This window comes from Callithrix jacchus, chromosome 16 (assembly GCF_049354715.1).
Source record: "Callithrix jacchus isolate 240 chromosome 16, calJac240_pri, whole genome shotgun sequence".
Lineage (NCBI taxonomy): Eukaryota > Metazoa > Chordata > Mammalia > Primates > Cebidae > Callithrix > Callithrix jacchus.
This window is the reverse complement of record NC_133517.1, coordinates 204,513-229,107: the sequence shown is the minus strand read 5'-3', so window position 1 is coordinate 229,107 and position 24,595 is coordinate 204,513. Positions and strand designations below refer to the sequence as shown.

General features: G+C 36.4%; 1 protein-coding gene across 8 annotated transcripts in view; it reads left to right on the top strand.

Annotated features, from left to right (window-relative positions):
- The window catches only part of LOC100399809 (spermatogenesis-associated protein 17), a 213,970-nt gene that overhangs the window by 20,485 nt on the left and 168,890 nt on the right, over positions 1–24,595 (top strand). For 4 of the 8 annotated variants that reach the window (XM_078353497.1, XM_054246471.2, XM_078353496.1 and 1 more), the window contains 2 exons: positions 789–870; positions 16,561–16,611. In XM_078353497.1, the coding sequence (XP_078209623.1) occupies positions 789–870; positions 16,561–16,611 (133 nt within the window). The remainder of the gene's footprint in view (positions 1–788; positions 871–16,560; positions 16,612–24,595) is intronic. The other 4 variants (XM_078353498.1, XM_078353499.1, XM_078353501.1 and 1 more) reach the window with 1 other exon arrangement.

Here is a 24,595-nt window from a genome sequence, read left to right as displayed (position 1 = left end):
CTCCCTCCTCCCCCTTCCCCTCCCCCTTCCCCTCCTCTTTTCTTCCCTTCCCTTCCCCTCCTCTCTTTCTCCCCCCCCTTCTTTCTTTTCTTTCTTTGAACATTCTTGAAAGAGTCTTGGTCTGTTGTCCAGGGCTGGAATACAATGGCACGATCTTGGCCCACTGCAACCTCTGCCTCCCTGGTTCAAGCAATTCTCCTGCCACAGCCTCCAGAGTAGCTGGGACTACAGGCTCACCCTACCACACATGGCAAATTTCTGTATTTTTAGTAGAGTTGGAGGGGCGATGAGGGGGGATGGCGGTGTGGTTTCACCATGTTGGCCAGACTGGTCTCAAACTTTTAGGCTCAGGTGATCTGCCTGCCTTGGGCTCCCAAAGTGCTGGGATTACAGGCATCGATCCACTGCGCCTGGCCCTGAAGAGTTATTTCTAAGGGTTCATATGATTTACATAAGTAGTGCCTGGCTTAATTCTCAACATGTCTCTGTTACCTGTTTTATAGTCTTAACACTCAAAAATATTTTAAAGAGTAAGTATTCAAGAGGAATTGAAATTAAATATTGTGTAATAATAAGCACAAAAGAAATACTGAATAGTTACCTATGCCATTTTTTTCTGCTTTTAGAAATGATTAATTCTATCCCAGAATAACTTTCTATGCTGTAAAAGTGCACATAAACTTGGCTTTGAATTTGAATTCTTGAATTGTAGTAGAGTGTTCTAAGTGAAGATTTAACTGAGCCTCCTTGTTTTAATGAAAGGATACTAATAAACATTTTTATCATAGGCATTTACACAGGACTGTAACAATTATTCAAAAATGGTGGACAAGTTTCTTAGGCAGAAAGCAGTATCAACTATCTGTGCAGGTAAACGTCAAATGTACACATATTAGCATTTGAATTATAAAATATGCTGTAACTTATTCACTTTAGTTGTATTTACGAACGTTTGGAAGTTACTGATGATGGGTATTTATATAAGGACAAAATGGGGCTTAATTTTCGCTATGAGATCTCTTCTGAAATGATTTTCTGATATTTCCATGGAGACTTGACTCATTTTTCTGGTACCCGAACTACACTGATGTTATTTTTGCTTAAAGCAACTAACACAGTATATATTTATACTCATTTATTGATGTTTTTCTATACTTTGTAGATGGTGAGCTGTTTTTGTTTTTTTTTTTTTTTTTGAGACAGAGTTTTTCTCCTGTTACCCAGGCTGGAGTGCAATGGCACGATCTCGGCTCACCACAACCTCTGCTTCCTGGGTTTAGGCAATTATCCTCCCTCAGCCTCCTGAGTAGCTGGGACTACAGGCATGTGCCACCATGCCCAGCTAATTTTTTGAATTTGTAGTAGAGACGGGGTTTCACCATGTTGACCAGGATGGTTTCGATCTCTTGACCTCATGATCCACCCGCCTTGGACTTTCAAAGTGCTGTGATTACAGGCGTGAGCCACCGTGCCTGGCCCTGATAGTGAGCTCTTTGAGAGTGGATGCTGCAGCCCACTTCCTTTTTGGATCACCAACATTTTAGGCTAATACCTGGTCCAGAATGCAGGCAATAAATATCCTCATAAGGATGCCAAATTGGTCACAGCTAACAATAAGCTGCCTTTTGTCATTTCTTCAGGACTTTCTGATATTTTGTTTTATGGGTGTAAATGAGATTTAAATAATTTTATAAATAATATATTGTTCCAGAATGGATTTTTTATAGAAAGTTAAGCATATTTGTGGGTATATTTTGAATGTATTTGCAAATAATTATTATTGGAAAGCAACAAAGATTATATGATGTTTTAGACTATTGTTTATTAAACATGTGCGATATACCAGGCATTTCATGTAATTATTTAATTTGTCTATTATGATGCTTATTAAAAGTTACTATTGTACTCATTTGGCAGGCTAGGTAACTGAGTCTCATACACTTGCCCATGAACAGATACTAGTATATTTAGTATACATAGCAACTTTCCAGATGTTACAGAATTTTTTATATTAGGCACAGTTGTCTGATAATTGGGAAGATCCTCTGCCTAATCTCTGTAAGGACAGAGACCATGTCTCATTAGTGTTGCACTCTCAGAGCCTGGTGCCTGGCATATACCAGATAATTAGCACTTACATAGATGAATAGAAGAATGACCACCAATCCTGTTTCTAATATGCTGTGCACCCTTTACCAGGTAGAAGCCAAAAATTGATACCGATTGGTAATCAGTCTGATATAGTATGTTTATTTATTTATTTTTTGAGATGGAGTCTCACTCTTTCCCCGGGCTGGACTGGTGCAATGGCGCAATCTCAGCTCACTACAACCTCCATCTCCTGGAATCAAGTGATTCTCTTGCATCTCTTCCGAGTAGCTAGGATAGGATTACAGGTTCCAGCTAGGATAGGATTACAGGTTCCAGTCACCATGCTCGGCTAATTTGTTTGTATTTTTAGTAGAGACAGGGTTTTACCACATTGGCCAGGCTGGTCTCAAACTTCTGACCTAAGGTGATCTGCCTGCCTTGGCCTCCCAATGTACTGGGATTACAAGTGTGAGCCACCACGCCCATCCAAACTTTTTTTTTTCCCCCTCTCCTGTCTTGATTTTGGTTAAAAGCATCATTTTAAAAAGTAGCTCTTTAAAGTACTCTAAAATCAAATGCCTCTATTTCTGTTTCTGCTTAACATTTTGAAAAGGAAAAATTGGGAAAAAAATATACCTAATAGTTACAGAATATATGCTAGGTGCCAGACACTGTGGCAAGCATTTAACATGCAGTGTCTCTGACCTTTTGACTCTCACTGAACTGTAGAAACAGCACAGGCTTTAAACCTGATGATGGAGGTTTGATGACTGTGAGTAAGTTATTTAACCTGTGTGGACCTTCTTTCATCCCTTGTCTTTAAAATGAGAATAAGAATGTTTGGCAGATTTTTTGTGAAAATTCAGGGAAACACTGTATGTAAAATACCAGGAACTGTGATTGGCACATAGTTGCTGCTCAAAAATGGTAGTTTTTCTTTATTTTTTTCATTCTTTTCTCCTCCCTCCTCCCCTCCTTCCCTCCTCCCTCTTCCCCTTTTCCCTCCTTTTTTCCTCCCCTCCTCCCTTCCTCCATTCCTCTCTTTCTGCCTTCTTTCCTTCCTTCCTCTCTCCCTCCCTCCATCCCCTTCTCTTTTTTTCTCTCTCTTTTTATTTCTTTCTTTTTCAGAATCTTTTTCAGAGTCTGAGCCGAGATCACGCCAGGCTGGAGTACAGTGGCATTATCTTGGCTCACTACAACCTCCGACTTCCTGGGGTTCAAGCAATTCTCCTGCCTCAGCCTCCTGAGTAGCTGGGATTACAGGCATGCGCCACCACCCCCAGCTAATTTTTTTGTTTTTAGTAGATACAGCATTTTTCCATGTTGGCCAGGATGGTCTCAATCTCCTGATCGCATGATCAGCCCCCCTCAGACTCCCAAAGTGCTGGGATTATGGGCGTGAGCCATCATGCCCAACCAAAAATGGTAGTTTTTCATTTGTGATGCTGTTGTTAGTATTCAGAAACTATTGAGGCAGTTTGCTTGGAGTAATGTAAGTGCAAGATTTTCAAATCAAATTAGCTCCACTTCATATTTCTCTCACTGGTGCATAATCACATGATGATTTTATTATATGTGAGTGAGTGTGATGTATGGATGGATGGATATAGACAGACATACAGTTTTTAAACAGTGATTCAGGAAACCTCCTACGTTTTGAAGTTCGTCTTTCTTAGAATTAGTGACTGTAGAAATTCAGAGGAAAGCAAAGAAACACAAAGACAGATGTCTTTAAAGCTGTATTTATAATAAATAGGAAAGAAAACTGAAGAGGGAAAAAAGACTTTCAGCATTTAAGGTAGATATTGGATTTACCGTCAATCTGTCTAAACTGCTATTTAATTAAAATAGAATCTAGAACTCTATATTTTAGAATATTAAAGGTAATCAGGATAATTTGTATTTATTACTATGTGTCTGTACATTAATTATATATATAATCATATATAATAAGTAATAAAAAATTAATATAATTAAATGTATACTCTAATATTGCTGAAGAGTTAAATCTGCATAATCTTCATAAGATTCTCTTCTGAAGAAAATGAGTGTGGTTGTAGAAACAAAAGTTTTAAGACTCTTTGACAATTGCTGACATTGAATAGAGAGCCAATGGAAGCAGATGAAGTCCGATAGAAGGAAGTGTTATTGATTTTTCCTGGGCATAATGTCTTATGCTTAAACAGTGAAGAAGAGATTTGATTTTCTTCTTTTATTTTTACAATTTGAATGCCCAGCCATTTTAGTAATAACTTTTTATCTGCTATACATACAAACAACCCATATTTTTTATTGAAAGACATATAAAACCAAATAATTCTATTTGCTATAGTATATATTCCATTTGCTATCCAAACTTAATTTATAAGACTTAATGCAGAATCTTTTTTTAAAATTATTATTTTTATTTTTTTTATGCAGAGGTGCTCTGTTGCAGAGGCTGGAGTGCAATGGCATGCTCTTGGCTCACTGCAATCTCAGCCTCCAGGGTTCAAGCAATTCTCCTGCCTCAGCCTCCCAAGTAGCTGGGATTACAGGTGTGCACCACCACGCCCAGCTAATTTTTTGTATTTTTAGTAGAGACGGAGTTTCACCATGTTGTCCAGGATGGTCTCGATCTCTTGACCTTGTGATCCATCCACCTCGGCTTCCCAAAGTGCTGGGATTACAGGCAGGAGCCACTGTGCCTGGCCTGTCTTCAACTTTTATAACCCTAATATATTTTTAAGACTACAGACTAGTTATTTTTCAAATTATTTCTCAATTTTTGTTTGCTAGTGTTTATTCAGTGTTAGGTTCTGGTTATGTATTTTAGCCGAAATACATCTCAATACATCGTATTATAATGCATATGTCATCATTTTCTTCAGTAAGTGTTGTTAACGTTGACTGTTTAAAGTCGTGTCTCTCAGGTTTCTACAGTCAGTTTACTATTGTCTCTTATGAGGGGATATTTAAAGAATATGTATACCTCTTCTTTCTCATTAAACTTTTGTGTGCTAGGGTTAGCATTTAATGATGATTGTTACCAGAATCAATTATTACTATATTTGTCCAACAGTGATTTTTTAATTCCATCACTTCTACATTTCCTTACCAGCATTCTGCTATAAAAGATTTTCCTTCTTTTTCATTTATTTATTTATTCATGTATTTATATGAGTATGAAGTCATGGATATTTATTTTATTCAATGAGTGGGTTATAGTCACTTACTATCACTAAATGGTTTGGTGCTTAAATAGTCCTCAATTTTCTCACCAGGTGCTTCTTCAAACCAATTTTTGATAGCATCAGATTACTTAAACAAAATGACGAAGGAATTAAGATCCCATTATTTATAATTGATTGAGTTTGTATGTCAATGGTATGGACAACGAAAGTAGAGTATATTTACGCATATAAGGCATTCCTTGGTTCAAGGGATTCTCCTTCCTCAGCCTCCCAGTAGCTGGGATTACAAGTGCCCACCACCACACCTAGCTACTTTTTGTATGTTTAGTAGAGATGAGGTTTCACCATGTTGGTCAGGCTGGTCTCAAACTCCTGACCTTAGGTGATCTGCCTGGCTTGGCCTCCCAAAACACTGGGATTACAGGCGTGAGTCACTGCGCCCAGCTGAGACCTCTTTTTAATCAAGCATGTAAGAGTTTATACGTTTCAGTAACTGTTTTCAAAGTTTTCACCTTGGGAATGTGTATTTATTTTAATGATGCTGGGGTTGTTGATAAAAAATACTTTTAAAAGTTCAAGTTGTATGTTAATGGTATGGACAAACACAGTTGACTATATTTAGGCATATAAGACATTCCTGGGTTCAAATGATTCTCCTGTTTCAGACTCCCAAGTAGCTGAGATTACAGGTGCCCACCACACCCAGCTTCTGTATAAGTATTTTTTTTTCAGCAACCCCAGCCTCATTAAAATAAATATACATTCCCAAGGTCAATATTTTGAAAACAGTTACCAAAATGTATAAACTCTTATATGTTGGATTAAAAAGAGGTCTCACCAGGTGCAGTGACTCATGCCTGTAATCCCAGCATTTTGGGAGGCCAAGCCAGGCAGATCACCTGAGGTCAGGAGTTTGAGACCAGCCTGGCCAACATGGTGAAACTATTTTCCAAGCTAGACAAATGCAACTGCTTCCTTTCTTTCCCTGTGTTTTCTATTGTCACTTGAGCCATCAGGGCATGATTTGAAAGCCACTGATTTAGTTTGCTTGACTCTGGAAAGCTCTCTGGAATGATTACACACAAAAATCCTGATGATATTAACCACCGGGGGGGGGGGAAGAGAACTGAGTAGTTGAGGGACAGGCATAGGAAAGAGACTTCAATGTCAACTCTTTTGTAGCATTTTGATTTTAAACAATGTGAATGTATTATCTATTAAATAAAACAATTCAAAAAGAAAGTCAACTTAAAGAGACTTTGCCCATCAACACTCACACTCACACACGTAGAGGTAATAAGTATTCAGGTGAGAAGTTAATGTAGGCTGTGAAGGTCAAGGAAATGACACTTGAACTGATGCTTAATGAATGAAATTTTGAAATTAGGAATGAGCATAGCATATACAGACATAATTACATAGTTCTAAATTATGCAGATAGTGGGAAATACCAGAAGGTTAGTAAGGAGTTCAGTGTGACTTTTATAAAATAATTTTATATTAATATATTTTTGAAGGGATTTTTATTTTTAAATAATTTTTACAATCATTGTCTCATTTCATGAGCAATGGTTCTGTTAAGAAGAATGTGCAGGTGGTATCTGTTTTACAGATGAAGAATGGTACTCGAGGTGCCTAGGGTTCTCAACTCCTGATTCTAGATCCACATGCTAAATACTAAACATCTTCTCTGGATGTCCCTCATGTGGCCCAAATTGGGTCCTCCTGTATTCCTTTTTTTAGGTAAAGAGTACTACCATTCAACCAGAAATCCAACCCTGAGAAACAGTCACCCTAAACTCTTTTTTTTTTTTTTTTTGAGAAAGAGTTTCACTCGGGTTACTCAGGTTGGAGTGCAATGGCACGATCTCAGCTCACCGCATCCTCCGCCTCCTGGGTTCAGGCAATTCTCCTGCCTCAGCCTCCTGAGTAGCTGGGATTACAGGCATGTGCCACCATGCCCAGCTAATTTTTTGTATTTTTAGTAGAGACGGGGTTTCAACATGTTGACCAGGATGGTCTCCATTTCCTGACCTCATGATCTACCAGCCTCGGCCTCCCAAAGTGCTGGGATTGCAGGCTTGAGCCACCGCACCCGGCCCCACCCTGGACTCTTTATCACCTCTTATTCCCTACCCGCCACCTTCTATTTCTCATAAAATCATTTTTACTTTCCCTCTTAAAAGCCTCTTGATTCCAATGTGAACTGACTGCATCATTTTGCTGCCATGCCTATAGTCCTTCCCATAACACATAATGTAAAGTCCTTATTTCTTAACATTACATGTGAGGTCTTCCATGGTCTAACCATTGCTTCTTATCTAATATCACTTGCTATACCTATATAAATATGCCCTAATCATATTCAACCACTTACCATTTCCCAAATATGCAGTGTCCTTATCACCTAAAGATTTTTGGCAAATGCTCTTCCCTCTGCCTGGAATACTCTTCTTCACTCTTACATCTCTTACATGTCTCTCATTGGTCTGAATTTCTATGTATCCCTCAAGACTTTACCTGAAGATCAACTTTTCTTGATCTTAGTGGAAAGTAAAATTCAGGAATACTGAAAATACTAGTTTTGTCTTCTTAAGAGCTTGTCATGTAGGCATTTGTCTCACTGATACATTGGTTTATTTACATCTCTCTCATTTCATTGGAAGCTCCTGTAGCAATGATGAGTCTGTTTATTATATCACAGTAACTGACACATAAAAGGCCTACTGAAATTTTTACCATCTGAATAAATAAATGATTCACAGGGATAGAGGCTGGAAGATGTTTGCTATGGCCAATATCAATGATGATTAATATCAATATGTGCCAGAGCAGATTGTATTTTTGTTTAAAATTAGTCATCCTATTTCCCCTTCTTCATAAAAAGGATGATTTATACCCATCCCACTGATCTGGGGCTTGGCTATGTGTTTTGAGCAGATGGAATATATGCCACACCCAAACTGAAGCTTCAAAGCCATGTTCTCAGTCTTCCCCTCTGGCAAAAGAACAGCATACCTCAGATCCAGGTTGCTCCTTCAACTTCAGGGCTGAAATGAAGACGTGTGGGACATAGCTTAGCTTAACTGTGTAATGGGAATCAGAAATCAACTTCTTTTGTTTTGTAACCTACTGCAATAGTTGTTATTTTTATCTCAGCAAAGCTGATAGTTATAAAGATAACAAAAGCAAGGATGTGTATAAGAAACATTCTGAATGGGTTACTCGGTGATGCTTACACAAAGATGTTTGGAGGTTTTGGAGTTTGTGATGATGTTAGGACACCTCCATGTGGTGATATCTTGTAAGGCAATGGTGCAAACTCAGCAAAATCTCTGGCACATCAGAATGAGAACGAACAAGTATTTGTTAAACCACACTGTTGAATGGGAGCTTAGATTAAAGGTCAGCACTGGACTTAAAGGTTCTAGATCCATAGTTATAAGATGATAGGATTTTCTACCTAATGAGAAAAGGTATGTGAACAATACAGAATAGTGTCTAAGAACTGAGGCTTATGGAATGCATTAGGTAGGATTTAGGAAGAGGAAAGGGAATTAAAAATCAGAATAAGAGGAAAATGAGTGACACAATATCACAGGAATCAGAAGAGAACACTTAGAGGAAACTTGGAGTTATCAACAGTATCAAATGTGAAGAAGTTCAAGCAGAAAGAAAACTATGAAAAGACAAAGTTCTAGGATCTCTTTAGTAAGGAAAGACAACTTTCCTCAAAATTCTCCCATACCGAAATATTTCTATCCAGCTTTTAAACAATTCTCATGGTGACATCAAATAGCTTATCAAGTCCTAAAGGGTCATGTGCTCTGCACTACAGTGACTTCATTAACCCACAATAATAGAATTATTCCACTTTTGTTTTGTGATTTGTTTGGCTCTTTTTTGCTTCCTGTATGACTGATGTCTTTATTTTTCTTTTCGACTTCCATTTTACCTTTATGCTGACTTTCATGCTGCTATATTTAGCAACATAACCCAAATTTGCCTATCTTAGAGGCACAGAAATGTTGTGTCACAACTGTGAAAACCCTTTCCTATTATTGAGGATGTGCTCTGATTCTTCTTTGTATTAATAAGAAGCTTATTGTCAACTGGTGCATGTGCTCAGTACACATGAATTTTGCACATGCTGAGCTCCTGGTATAATTTTACTGTGGCCTGTCCATTTCATTGTACACTCAAATGGTCCTACTGTTTGGGGACCCATCTTGTTTTAGCTGTGTAGTGTTCCAGTTAGCTTTTCCTTACCCCTTACTGCTTCATTTCATAAATGGGGAGATAAAAATAAGTCATTCTTTTAAGCAATAGTACCAGAAAAATGAAGAAATATCTTTTCTTTTGCCTCTTTTAGAGCACTAACAATTTGTGCATTCTTTGAGTGAATTTATCTGTAAAAACTACATACGATGTCTTGTATGCATTTTATTATACTTTTAAATTTGCTTTCCTTTTTAGTGTTTCATTATTACCTAACTTACATTATGTTTAATATCAAATGTGCTATTTTGGAATCACCATAGTCTGACAGCATAGAAGTGTAAAGGCTATTGTAATACATAATTAGTTTGATACGATGTGTTATAAAATAATTATATATAACTGTAGTCCTAGACAGGTGAATGTTATGTTTTGAAATTGAGATCATCTAGTGAATAACATATGTATGGCAACCCCATTAAAATTCAATTTAATTAAAATTTTTGTTGAAATGTATTAATAGCCTATAGTAGAACTATTTAATTTATGAAGATTGATTATGATTAAAAAGAGAAGTTATGGCTGGGCGCGGAGGCTCATGTCTGTAATCCCAGCACTTCGGGAGGCCGAGTCAGGCAGATCATTTGAGGTCAGGAGTTTGAGATAAGCCTGACCAACATGGTGCAACCCTGTCTCTACTAAAAATACAAAAAATAATTAGCCGGGTGTGGTGGCACATGCCAGATATTCAGGAGGCTAAGGTAGGAGAAGTGCTTGAACCTGGGAGGCAAAGGTTGCAGTAAGTCAAGACTGTGCTATTGCTCTCCAGCCTGGGAGACAGAGTGAGATTCCATCTCAAAAAGAAAAAAAAAAAAGAAAAATTATTTAAATTATAAAAATAACATTATACATTGATGAAATCAAGGTTCCCAGTATTCCTATACAGCTTACCTTATAATACTTTTTTCAACAGTTTCATATTTCATTCTTTAAAAGAAGAACAATGAAAATTTTATTAACTTTAAATGGGACAAAAGATGACATGTACCATCAAATTTCATTGTATGTTGTTATGATAAATACCAATAATTTGCTCTTTTCATGGATGGCTAAATGTATAAAATACCAGACACTAGTTTTAAAATTGATAAGAGATTGACATAGTTACTTCCATAGACGTTTTTATTTCTCTTCATTAGATGAACATGTTTATTTTTAGATTAGAAAATGCCCAATGTTTTTCATATTTTTAATAGGAATTCCAAATCAGTTATAAGATAATAAGGCATTCACATGTCATACAAGAAAACTGAAACATATATATATATTTTTTTCCCTTAGGGTCTAACTCCAAATACAGAACAACTTAGGGCTCAGAGTTACTAATATTAATTTAAAACTTTAACAACACATTTTCATCATAATTATAAGTTTAGATTTGGTTCACCTAATCTTAAATATAATATTACTAGTAACTGGGAGAAACAATATAATTGGTTTTTAATTTTTTTTAAGGAATAAAATAAAAATAAAAAATAAATTTTATTTAAGGAAATAATAGTATTTTGAAAATGAACTGTTGAGGGTGGGTGTGGTGGCTCACACCTGTAATCCCGCCCAGCACTTTGGGAGGCCAAGGTGGGCAGATCATCTGAGGTTAGGTGTTCAAGACCACAGCCTGGCCAACATGATGAAACCTGTCTCTACTAAAAATAAAAAGTTAGCCAGGCATGATGGCAGGTGCCTGTAATCCCAGCTACTCGGAAGGCCAAGACAGGAGAATTGCTTGAACCCGGAAGGCGGAGGTTTCAGTTAGCCGAGATCGCACCATTGCACTCCAGCCTGGGTGACAAGAGGGAAACTTTGTCTCAAAAAAAAAAAAGAAAAAAGAATTGTTAATAATGACCAAATTGTTATCAATTGTCAGCAAACAAGGCAAAGCATATGCACAAAATACTTATAACTACTTGATTGGATATTAATTTAAAAATTATACTCAAAATTATGAAATGTGGATGGCCCTAATGTGGAAAATAACAAAACCTCAGGCTCATTAGATGTGTTGTCCATTGTGCATGGCTTCCAAAGGTTTCATTCTCATCACTTTAATGCATATGTTTATTTTATATTGTTCAATCTAGCAAATGATTGAACTTGTCAAGTTATTTAGATATGTTACTCAAAATTATTATATATTACTTTAAGTGTTTAGCTCTTGAAATGGTTGATCATTTTATCCTTGAAGCTCATATTTTCTTGGTTTTCAACCAAAATGTTCAACAATAAAGGAAAGATTAAATAACTTACGGTATGTTCATATAACAAAAACAACTGCAGTTTTTGTATATTATATATGAAAATATGTGAAGGATTTTTAAAGCGAGGAAGAGAAGAGATTTGTCCTAGATCTGTTTAGATTAGGTGAAACAGTCTTTTAATAGAAATTAAACCTCCCAGGCTTGATGGGGAAGAATTTGCAGTCTGGGTTTAAAACAAGGAACAGTCATAGTTGACAAAGTCTGTAGCATTCTTTGGCAATATAAGGCTAAACAGAAGCGAGGCTCATTGGGACTGGAAAAGGTAGGTGACTGTGAGATTAGGTAATTGACTGTGCTGTTGGTATGAATATGAAAAGTATTGGGATAGTGGCAGAAGTTCCGATGAACAGTAAGATTTTAACCTAGGTGTCAAAATCTTTTTTTTTTGAGATGGAGTCTCACTCTGTCGCCCAGTTTGGAGTACAGTGGCATGATCTCAGCTCACTGCAACCTCTGCCTTCTGGGTTCAAGTGATTCTCGTGTCTCTGCCTCCCGAGTAGCTGGGATTACAGGCACCCACCACCATGCTCAGCTGATTTTTTTCTGTGTGTGTGGTTTCAGTAAAGACAGGGTTTCACCATGTTGGCCACGCTGGTCTTGAACTTCTGACCTCAAGTGATCTGCTTGCCTTGGTCTCCCAAAGTGCTGGGATTACAGGCATGAGCAACTGTGGCCACCTGAAATCTTCATAACCTGTATCAGGAGCAAGTTGGGAGGGCAAGAAGAAGAGATAGAGGATAGTATGATCCAGAAGCTTAAGGAAGGATAACAACACCAAAAAGGGATAGAGACTAATAAAGTTGAAAAGCCTCAGATTAAAAGTGGGTTCTGTTAGTAATTTCTTTATTTAAAGAAGTTCATCCTACTGGTTTGAAATGGTTTGGAAGTTCCCTTGGAGTTAGGAGAATGTTAGCGTCTTATTCCACTTGGTAGTACTTGTAGTAGGGGAGATAAGGTAATTTATTCTATAAACAAATGCTTTTAAGGAAAACAGGGGAGATAGGATTTGGACAGCTAAAAAGAAATGGTAGGACATTTCAGGCAAGCAAAGTCATATAAATATGAAAGTGGAGAAGACAAATACATCCAGTAATTTGATCAGATCGAGGTTTAAGGGAAAGGGAATAGGGAGGGATAATTGGAAAAAAAATGATCGGCACCTGATTTTGGTGAATTTTGGTTATCACTTTGACCTGTAAGACAGCAATTCTCTTTTATCCCTTGCCCCACTGTAATTCACTTGATAGCAAAAAACAAAACTTAAATATGGGATATACTCTCATCAGTAATCATTATCCTATGGAGAAATAAAAAACATGAAGTGTCATGTGCCTTAGCTTGTAATTTTATCTCTCTCTCTCTCTCTCTCTTCTAGTGATCTGAAATACTCAAGTGTGTTAGTTATATCAATCAGCCCAGTTAGGATGCCTTGCTTTAAGCAGTTGGAAACTATTAAAAATCTATGCTTTTAAAAATTTGAAAAAGGACTTGATAAAAGCAATACTTTACAAAATTAATCTAGAAGAGCTGTTTCAAATAGATTAAACATAAGAATAAGCAGGTATGAAGATGGTAAGTTGTTCAGTCAGGGGAAAAAGAAGGCTTGACAAAGCCCAGGGAATAATTGGAAATGATAGGTGAAAATGAAAGCATCAAATCCTCAACATAAAATAGACGACCACCATAGCTGTAGGTGAAACTGAGTTCTCAGAAGTTTGTCTTACAAGCAGGATAACATTAAAAATACTTAGCCATGTATACAGTAGGGTCATCTATTAGAGTTGGTGGACAACAAATCAGAAAGGACACCAGTTATAAATAATAAGCATGACCTCTCTGGTCTAATTCCATTGAATAGCAGCCCTGTCTAAAAGATCCATGTGAATATCAAACAGTCAGGAAATTAATTGTGTTTTCAAAAGGAATATATTCCTTCTAAAGAATTTCATAAGCTTTCTAAAAATTGAGCTAGGTAATATGACAAAAGCCGCATGCAGCTTACAAATGGTTGGTAATGTTCAAATGCTATTTTTTAATCCCGGTAATTCTTCCTATCTAATGTAAATGCAAGACATTAATTCTCCTTATCTTTCTCTCCTTTTCTTTTCCCCTCCCTCTTTTTCTTCATTTATTCAACATTTGAATAAATGTTGAACATCTATAATTGAGCACCGTGTTTCCACTACAATAAAACAACCTAATTCTGTTATACTTACTTTTCACTCCAGATCTTTAATCTTCCCCTTTAAAGTAGACTTGATATCTTGATGATTAAAAACAGGTAATTAATAAAAAAGAATTTTGTTTGCTGAGACATGAAACTGGCTTGTCATTCTTGGAAAGGTTATTAACATTTGGTAGGTATAATATGCTTTGCTTGCCCAATTTCATGGAATGAAAATATACCTTTTAAGACAGAATTCTAGAAAATAAGTTTTTAAGAACAAGAGCTTTCTATGAGTTATATTTTAACTGTTCAGGTAACCCAAAGGGTTAATGTTAATATAACAAATCATTATCATTTTCAGAATGGAAAAACAAAGACAGATAAAATTTTACATAAGTTTAAAGTGTTTATATTTATCTCCTAGCTAGCTTATGTTAATGCAGTTCATTCACATGTAATGTTTTAAGTTTTTTAGAAACTTGTGGTAAAATATGCATAGCATAAAATTTACCACTTCTATCATTTTTACTTGTATTATTCAGTGGCATTAAGTATATTCACACTGTTATGTAACCACACCACTGTTAATCTCCAGAACTTTTTCATCTTCTCAAATTGAAACTCTGTACATGTTAAATGATAACTCTCCCTTCCCTCCAGCCCCTGGTAACCACTTTCTAATTTCTGTCTCTATGAATATGACTATTTTAGTTGCATATGCTTCTTTCAGTACTTTCTAAAGCATCTGGGCTAGACAGTTGAGAATAAATGTGGTGTCAATTAGTGGTTCATGTAAGAATAATGTGTGAGAATCAAAGTGCTTTTTTACCTCTTAACTACACGATTCAGAATTCTTAGGCTCAAAATCTGAATCTCTTTTTCCTGTTAGTTCATAATAAAATTGAGCCCTTTATACTTTTTGGAATTTTACTTATAGTTAAATTATGTACTTTTAACTACAAAATGTGTAATGTGAGCACTACTGATAATCCCTTTCATAATGACTATCAGCTATGTCCTGAGCACCTTAGATACTGTATATCATTTTACTCTTCACAACAACTCAATGAAATATATAATGACCTGTTTCATAAGCATGGAAATGAAGACTGAGAGACTTTCAGTAGGTGGTTCAAGGCCACACAGCTGTTAAAAGAAAAGTCAAGAATTGAACTTAGGTCTGTGGCTCAGAAGCTCATACATACACTCTACTGGTAACTAAACAGTGATATGATAAAGGCAAGAACCATCTTTTTTGGAACCCAAACTTTTGTAAATATATAATATTCAATGTATTTCTTCTTTATACAAATACTTAATAGCAATGTCTGCTTCAATGTGACTTCCAGAAGTACAATATTAAAGTAAATATTTTAAATCACCTCAAACACCAATTATGCCTTGCTTACCATCATGAAGAAAGAGAATTTAAAATGAAGAAACACGGTTGTGTTCATTTGTAAATAACATATTGCAACCAACTGTTTCTTAATTGCTCAGACTGTTGATAAATAATCCAGCCCTGCTGCTCTCCACAGACAATTTGCTTTGGATCAGACCAGGCAATTCAAACAACACTAATTACAGTGAAACCTTTTTATATGAATTTCTGTTTGTCAGGGGGCAGAAAGCCCCTTTATAAAGAGTTAAGGCACTTTATTCTGATTTTTGCCTGAAACATAATAGCTATTACCTGGGCTCAAGTTATAGTAAATAAATTTTGATTGAATAAAAATAAAGTTAAAAATATCTCATATGTATCTCATTGCTTTTATTGTTTGTTGTACTGTCATGAATTATATTAATTTTATATTTTTAATTAAGAGAGAGATGGGGAAGCTTTATTTAAAGTAATATTTTCATTGAAATAAGCTACATTGTCAAATGATTTACTGAAACAGAAATTTGTATATTAATAGATAAATGTGTCTTTACTAGAGAGAAACCAACACTTCAGGAAGTCTTTACTATATCAAGAGATTTGCTGTAACATGATATCATTGTATTTATGATTTTATGGTGTTAAAATAAATGTTAAATGAAACAAAATTCCCAAGGATTACTCAGGAGGCAGCTAAGTACATCACATTTTTCATAGATGGTTGGAAGGCACAATTTTGCTCCATCACTGCATCCACATCCTTGAATGATTTCGACTGAAGACAGCATTTCTTTGAATTTTTCATTAAACCAGACATCTTGAAATATGAATTCCTTTTATGTTTCTGTGAGTTTTGGCTAAAAGAACCCCAGTGAATAAATCATACAATACTACATGTCACCAGCACTTGTGAATATTTCTGCTTTGTTATTCTATTCTCAGTAGAGCACCATGGATTATCAAACGCAGCGGAGAGCATTTTATGATCATATATCTCCATTAGCTCCTAGTTGGACTACCATAGACTTTTCTGGTTAAGCTTGCATTATGTATTAGAAAGCCTATCTCTTCAATACAACGTTTGATTTCATTTTTCTAAGGCTAGAACTCTTATGTATTATGTATAAAGATTCTTATCTTTTATATGTAAAAATAGGCTGCACTGTCTTTGTGTAACTAAAATGTATGCCATCTTTTCTTCTTGATTCACAGGTAGCACGTTATACTATAATGATGAATCTCTACAGTGCAATGGCTGTCAGGGTAAATATTTCTTCACTTGTTAAACAAATGAAAAGTCAATCGTGCCCTGAATTTGCTTTTAATAAAATGAGCAAAGCAGAATAATTCAAATTTGATTGATATGCTAATGGTAAAGAGAGAAAGAGTATGTAGTTAAAAAGTTATGCTAAATAATTTTGGCAGTATTAAAAATTAGAGTAAAATGTTAAACATGTAATTATAAATGCTTATGTTTTAGAATGTTAAATATCCCCGAGCCATAACTAAATACTTAAATATTAATGAAGTAATGTATTAGTTTCCATATGTCATATAGAATACATTGTGATAAATAGATGAACATGGTTCTGGAATATAAGATGCCTGCCCAATACAAATCAATTAGAAATTATTAATATGATTTAACAGTAATGAAGTCATTTTCCAGCTTAGAAGTTTTATTTCTATCATTTCTATGTTCATCTTTAATGTGTTATTTTCCTAATAGAAAACTGAATTTAACAATTATGCATTCTGCATTCATTTATTTCTGCATTCAATTATTTCTGCATTCATCTTGAGAATGGACACAATAAAAATATGATTTTCTTTGTTTCAGACAATAGGATAATAATGTAATTGCTAAGCTATTATAAATGGAGAAATTTCTTAAGTGAATCTTATTAGTGTCCTTAAAATCTATGTTGCTTTATATTCTCTTTCATTAATCTGTTAGTTCTTCTGCAAATAATGGATTTTATTTTGAGTGAGTCAAGGTAGTAAAATCATTTCTGAAAGTGCTGGGGTAAACCATAGTGGGCAAATTAACATTGTATTGACTATGTATTTTGCTTTGGAAAGAGGCTCTTTTTATGTTCAGGTGAGTATACTGGTCATCTAGCCAGCTCACTGTAGTATTTCTTCATCTTCCTCTCTGCTTGCTCTCTTGGAGTTTGAGAAAAAATGTATAAGGAAGTCGATCTTCTTACTGCTTCTCTTGAGTCAGAGGCAGATACTCTAACTGCAATGGGCTATTTACTTTTCTCAGTAATATTCATATAGGAAAACAATTCAGTTTTTTTCTTTTAATGGGAATACTTAGGTCTGGGAATTTCAGAGATTTTGTATAGCTTCGCTATAAGCTTAACCTCTGAGACTAAAACATCACTGATTCTTTTTTGCTTACTTTATGTCAGATGTGTCTCCAAAGTAAAAAATTATAGATGACTGAGAACATAAAGCAGCTAATGACCATTTAGCTATCTCCACTGATCAGCAGGGGAGATTGTAGAAGGAGATGCTTCCTCTCTTCTCTGCTACTAGGGAGAAGTACAGAAGACAGGGTTAGAAAGTTGCATACTTTTGTGTATTGTTTTACCTCAAACCTTCATATGGAGTTCTGGTCTGTCTTTAATCATTAAGGTTTCTTTTACCTAGACTAAAACATATGTAAGAAATTCACATTAATACGAGTCCCTTGGAAGGTAGTTTTTTATTTATTCCAACATATACTAAAAGCTTGATTTTCCAGTAGCATCATCCAATCTTTGATTAATGTCAGTGGACAATAGTGAATTTCACCTAAGTCCTATGATCCTGGAAAACAACAAAGATTAAGAAATTTCCACACCTGGCTGGGTGCAGTGGCTCATGCCTGTAATCCCAGCACTTTGGGAGGCCAAGGCAGGTGGATTACCTAAGTTCAGGCATTCGAGGCCAGCCTGGCCAACATGATGAAACCCTTCTCTACTAAAAATACAAAAATTAGCCAGGCATGGTGGTGGTTGCCTGTAGTCTCAGCTACTAAGGAGCTGTGGCAGAAGAATCCCTTGAGCCCAGGAGGCTGAAGTTGCAGTAAGCTGAGGTCACTGCACTCCAACCTGGGCAACAAAGCAAGACTCTGTCTCAGGAAAAAAAAAAAAGAGAGAGAGAGAGAAAAGAAATCCCCACACCCTTTTGTGTTTTAGAAACAGCTTACTGCAAAATATTATTAATAATAATAAAATAAAAAAGAAAAAAGTTACTCTTCTCTTGTATCAATTAGATATACACAGGGATGCCACACTTTTTTACCTATGATGAGGCGGGATGCATTTCTTCAAATTTCCATTCTTTACCTCATAAATGATTAGCTGAATTGCTTGTTCTGCTGATCAATTGAAAGAAAATATTTGTTAACTAATCTGTGATTTAGCTTCTCTTTCTCCTCTATGTTCCTCTGAACATTGCCAACATGTAGCATCTCCTTAACTTCCTCTCCTGACAATAGACTGATTCTCTGACCTACGATTCAGTCATGCCACGTTTTATCCCACTTCTCCATCTCAGATTTATTCTAGCCCTGTTTATGTCTTCATACAAAAAAAAATCTCTTTTGTCTTACTCTTGACTTGGTTGTAAATCTTGTGGTCAAAATGTTCTCCCTATTGCAGTAGTCACCCTTCCACTTTCCTCTGCAATACTCCTTTCAAATAAAATCTCTCTCTAGCAGTTCTGGATTCTTTTTCCCTTCCCCTTTCTTTCTCTTCTCCACTCTCCCCTCCCCACCTCTCCTATCTTCTATCCTCTTCTTATCACCTTTTCTCTTCACACAGGAGAGAGAAGAGTAGGGGTGGGAATGCAGTAGGGATTAAAGTGAGGTGAGGGAAGACTTAGGCTTTACCTAGAGGTTGGACCGATCCACTAGTGACACTCAGGAATTTCTGTGAGACTGTGTATTCTGTGAGAACACATAAGTATTACTATGGAAAATTCAAAATAGAGACATTTTTCTAACAAAGAAGTTCAAAGTCACTCTTCAGAGGTTTGAGATGGGTTAACTTGGTAGTAGACTATGTGCTACTTTTTCTGAACATTCACCATTCATGTTTACGTCTCTTCTAGGGTCGTTATTTTGAATTAAGTTACCAGGTAGCTTATGAACTGATAAAGCAGAATTGCATTTATTAGAAATAAAACTTCAGCTACTGGTATCCAGTTAGGGTATAGTCTTCAGATGTATACAACACAAAGGTATTTGGGCCATATATTGGATTCTTCGGCCACTCACTCTTGCAAGTAGCAGAATTTTAAGAGTGCTAGTAAATTGAGGAATGTTCCTAAATTGAGTGATCTGGAACGAGGCAACTGGGATAAAGACCATAAGTGATTCCCTAACAAAGATAAGTTTATAGCATTCGTTGACCCAAGAGACCACGGATTAGAACTGAATTTGTCAGTGGACTTCGATTAATTTATTTGTAAGTGGATTTTTGCAAGATGGCACTCTTAAAATTCTGCTACTTGCAAGAGTGAGTGGCCAAAGAATCCAATATGTGACCCAAATATTTTTGTGTTGTGTACATCTGAAGATTATACCCTAACCTGGATACCAGTAGCCAAAGTTTTATTTGTAATAAATGCAATTCTGCTTTATCAGTTCATAAGCTACCTGGTAACTTACTTTAAAATAACGACCCTAGAAGAGATGTAAACATGAATGGTGAGTGTTCAGAAAAAAAATCTCTAAGGGTATCTGTATGGCCAATAATATCCAGGCAGTTATATATGTATCCAAATTATGACTAAGATCTTCATGTACAATATATAGGAACAAAATTTTGTCTTAATTTTCCTTGTGAACAAAGCCTATTATAAGTTGTATATTTGGGTATTGATTGTTACCATGACAACCAAAATGTATTCAATTGTCAAAGAGGCTAGTGGAGCATTTCTGAAATGACAGAGTTTTACAAATGTATTTATAGCCTGTCCATCCCTAAATAGATATCATTCTTTTGTAATGAACAACAAATTATATGTATGTGATTTTCTTTTGTGTAATAGATATTAATGTCCTGATTTGCTGCATTTATTTTTTAAAGGGTCACCTTTTCTCTAAAGACTTTATGAGTCCCCTACCCCTGTAGAATTCATCACTCTCCTTTTTTATATTCCTATGTTATCATCGACAGACTTCTGTTATAGAACCTGTAATGTTTTATTATCCTTACTAATCTGCATGCCTGTCTCCACCCCCACCACCCCTGCCTCCCTACACACTGTAAGTCTCTTGAGGCCCAGATACTATCTTCTTCATCTTTGTATCTTCAATGCTTAGCTTGTGGTAGGTGGTTAAATAAATATCCTTGAATAAATCAATGAATGCTGGCCCATTTTTTTCTAAACAAGGAGTCAAAAACATCCTTCACTTTGAATACATTTTTTCTAAGTTTCAAAGTGCCTTTGTTGGAAATTATTTAAGCCTTTGCTGGGGGATCTTTAAGGCTCTTTTGATTATCTGACTGCTATGTGATGTAGATAAACTGGACTTGGTAAGGTACAATGTAGTTCGTGCAGTTCACATGTAAATGGAAGACTTCATGAGATGTAGGATTTTGCTGAAGTATCGTAACACATACCAAGTTGAAGGAGGTTTGCTATGATATAAGCTGCTGTCAGAACCCACAGTATGCCTTTACAAAACCCCTCTTGCTGATTTGCTGCTAGGCCGGTGACAGTCAATTAATATAGCAAAAAATTGCTCAGTAAATTTTTATCTTAGCTCCTGGGGCCCTATTTCTCCTCTTTCTCTGTGACACTTTATTTTCTTTTTAGTCTTCAATTTGACTTTACTCCAGATGAGAGTTCTGCTTTTCCTCCAGCATCTTGTCTACTCCATTGTGGATCCCTTTTAAATTTGGCTCCCAACTTTTATTTTCAGTTCTCTTACTTTGAACAGCTTTTAGTATCTTATGCAAACTCCATGAGCTGATTCAGTTGCTCAATCCATTTCTCTCCCTCTACCATCTAGATGTACAATTGTATATATTCTGACAGACTTGTGTAAAATTGACCCTCCATTTTCCATGTAGTGAGCACTTGGGTGTCACCTTAGCTCACCAGATGCTGGGCTTAGAGCATCTGGTTCCTGACAATATTATAAAGATAGGGTAAGAATTACTTATATGAGGAAAACCCATTTAAAAATATCCCCAGGTAGCAAACGAGTAGAGTTTAGTGGAGTTATTTTATCCATCCAAAGGTCTGTTTTTTCCCCCTTTTTCCCATTACCTTGATTCATGTTTTTCAACATTTAGTGTTTTCTCTTGCTTATGGCTTTTGCTGATTGGCTGACCCCATCCAGGAAGAAGTCTCTCATACAAAATGATGTATATCTTATACCCAATTCTTACATTTGTAAAGGGAAATAACCCAAGACCAAGACTATATACATTCAGCCTCAAACTTGTTATTGAAGTCTCTATTTTTCCAGTAGAATGACTCCAGATTCTGAAATGTATTCCTTAAGAATAAAGAGATATAGATGAGGGATACCTAAGTGTACTGTAATCAAACTGACTGCCAGCGAGAAAGCAAGGATTTAAAAAAGGGAACTCACCAAATTCTGCACTTAAGTTAGACTGGGCTCTAGCCAGACTTCAGTGGATTCTGTTTCCTTGGTTCTCCCTCTTTCTAAGGACTTCTTATTTTATCTGTACCCTCTACTAGGTCAATGCTCCTTTGATTTGTGGTGCAGGATTTTTCTTGGCACCTTTGCAGAGGTTATATAGCATGAGGTGCCTTGTCTGCTTGTCTACTCAGCCTGCCTGGCTGTGCCTGGCTTGTACTCCAGTCCCTGGCTGCAGCGATTGCATACTCAGTCCCTGGGGAGAGCGGGTGTGTGAGAAAGTAAGTGCGGGGTCTGGCCAGCCATTCCCAACACTGGCACACGGGCAGGCTCCATGCAGGGCTTGCAAATGGACTAGTTATTTTGCCTCGAATGGAACACAGTGGTGCTAGACAGGGGTGCCCACAACCCCGGAGCCCCAGAAGGGGTATTACAACATGCAAATTCGATTTTATTTCCACTATCTGCAGCTGGATGGATGGAGGCACGTGAACAGCTGGGTCAGCCAGTTGCCCTGCTTTGGCCTGCGGCACCGGGGCTGGCTTGGCCCCACCACTGCTGCCTGTGATGTGGAGCAGCTGCCTGAAGGTGGTCTCCCTCACCCAAAATTGGGCCATCTCCCCCAGTGTGGCTGAGTCTGGGCTCTTTATAGGCACAGGATAGGGGAAGGGCGGGCTGTAGGTAGTATTGGAAAAGGCAATCATCAACTATTTAAAAAACATGATTGAGAAAGAACCAATTGGGAAAAACTGGGCAAACAAGAACAGAAGTTCTCTCTGTGGGTCACAGGTTTTATCTGGAACCAGCAGTCTGGTCTTTCAGCCTTCTGTCTGTTTTCAGCTTGAAGGTGGAGTTTCACCAGGGACCTGCCCCTATCTGCTGAGGTATTTGTCTGACTCCTGCTGCAATTATTTGGATATGTTGAGCTTTGTAGAGAAGAAGGATGGGGAGTAGACTAGTAATGTTCCAAGAGTGAGAATACAATGTGTTAAGAGTGTGAGGGAGAAATTAGACTTATTTTTTCCTACATGGGATATAACACTGTTTTCAACTGAATGCCCTACAGTTCTCCTAAAACATAATTGTTTCTTTAATGAAGTTTATGCTAATGTTAGTAAATTCAAAAGACAAATTTGTCCATTTCAACTTTGTTTTATGCCCATTTCATAGTCTGTGGTGCCATTCATACTTTTGATATCAGTTTTTGTTATGAAATGTTTATCGTCTTGTGGTATCTTATGAAGAGTTCAATTGTAAGTAAATTAATGTGACAGCTAATTTTTGAATAACAAAATGGATCTCTGAAGCTAGGCAAGAAAATGATTGCCATGTCATCTATTCCCAAATCTTGGTAGATCAGAACCACTGGTAAATAATAATGAGTAACAATTGTATTGCAGTTACTAATTTCCAGGTACCATTCTAAGTATTTTAAATATTTTAACTTTTCTCTGTAATCATAATAACCAATTCTCTGAGGTGTAGGAAAACTGACCTTGTGGCCTGATAATCCATGAGTATCCTTATTGGTTGTACATTTTTTGCAGGAATTCTAAGTGACAATTTGTTAAAAGGAGTAAGTTGAGGCATTCCAATGCAGTGTCACATGCTTCCCCTTGTAGGCAGAATTAAATGACTCTTTTAAAAAAAATCCTCACCATCTAAAAGAATATTCAGGCTGTGGCCTCCCCCATTGCTACTGCTAACATCAGGAATTGTCATCTATCATAAGCCTAGATGAAACACCCTTCTTTTCTGCTCCAATTGTAAATGGATTTTTGTGTAGGATGTAACAAATGACAACATAGAGAATTTGTCATTTCTTTTCTGTTTGAAGTCCCGGGTGCAGATCACACAGATTTTGAAATTTAAAAGTCTATATTTAGCTTCATTTATACCTCTCCCATGCCATTTTTGGGCCCTGAAGCATCAATGGAAAAGAAAAGGGGACTCTAACATTTTTAAAACATTAGGAACAACCACAAAATTGTTACCAGGACTGATATAGTCAAGTGCTGTTTCTAAATTAATGTTTAGGGTATACTAGTCTTCAATAAACTAAACACAATGGGGATATATAATCTGGCACAGACCCTGGAACGCAACAAAGGTAAAGTCTATGGGAAATATTTGTTCCTTGTAATGCCTTTGAAGAGCCTCCATTGTGTCATCTCATACATCTTGAGTCTTCATTTGCTTGTCTGCCCTACAACAACTGGAGCAGTATCACATGAATGCAAATTTCAAGAAATGCTGGTGTGCAGCATCTTAGCACTCTTGCTTTTAAAATGAATTCTGTCATATATTTTGATCTTAGTTTCAAAGATCTGTGAGGAATGAAAAAATGGTAATAATCAAAAGCTTACAGAGCGTTCAAGGACTATAGATGTAATTAATTGTTTCAAGTAAAATTCCTTTTACCCTGGAATCCTTGTACCTGTTACTGATCAGTAACATAGACTTACTTGGTGAAATTCCACTAGAATCTGGAGAATTTCAATGGATTCTGTATTATTTTAAATTATTTAACTTGATTATAACAACCCAGACAATTTTGTTCAGATAGAAATGCTACATTTAGGAAAAAGAAGTAATAGTAACAAGAGGAACAGTAGAAAAAAAGTCACTTAAAACAAC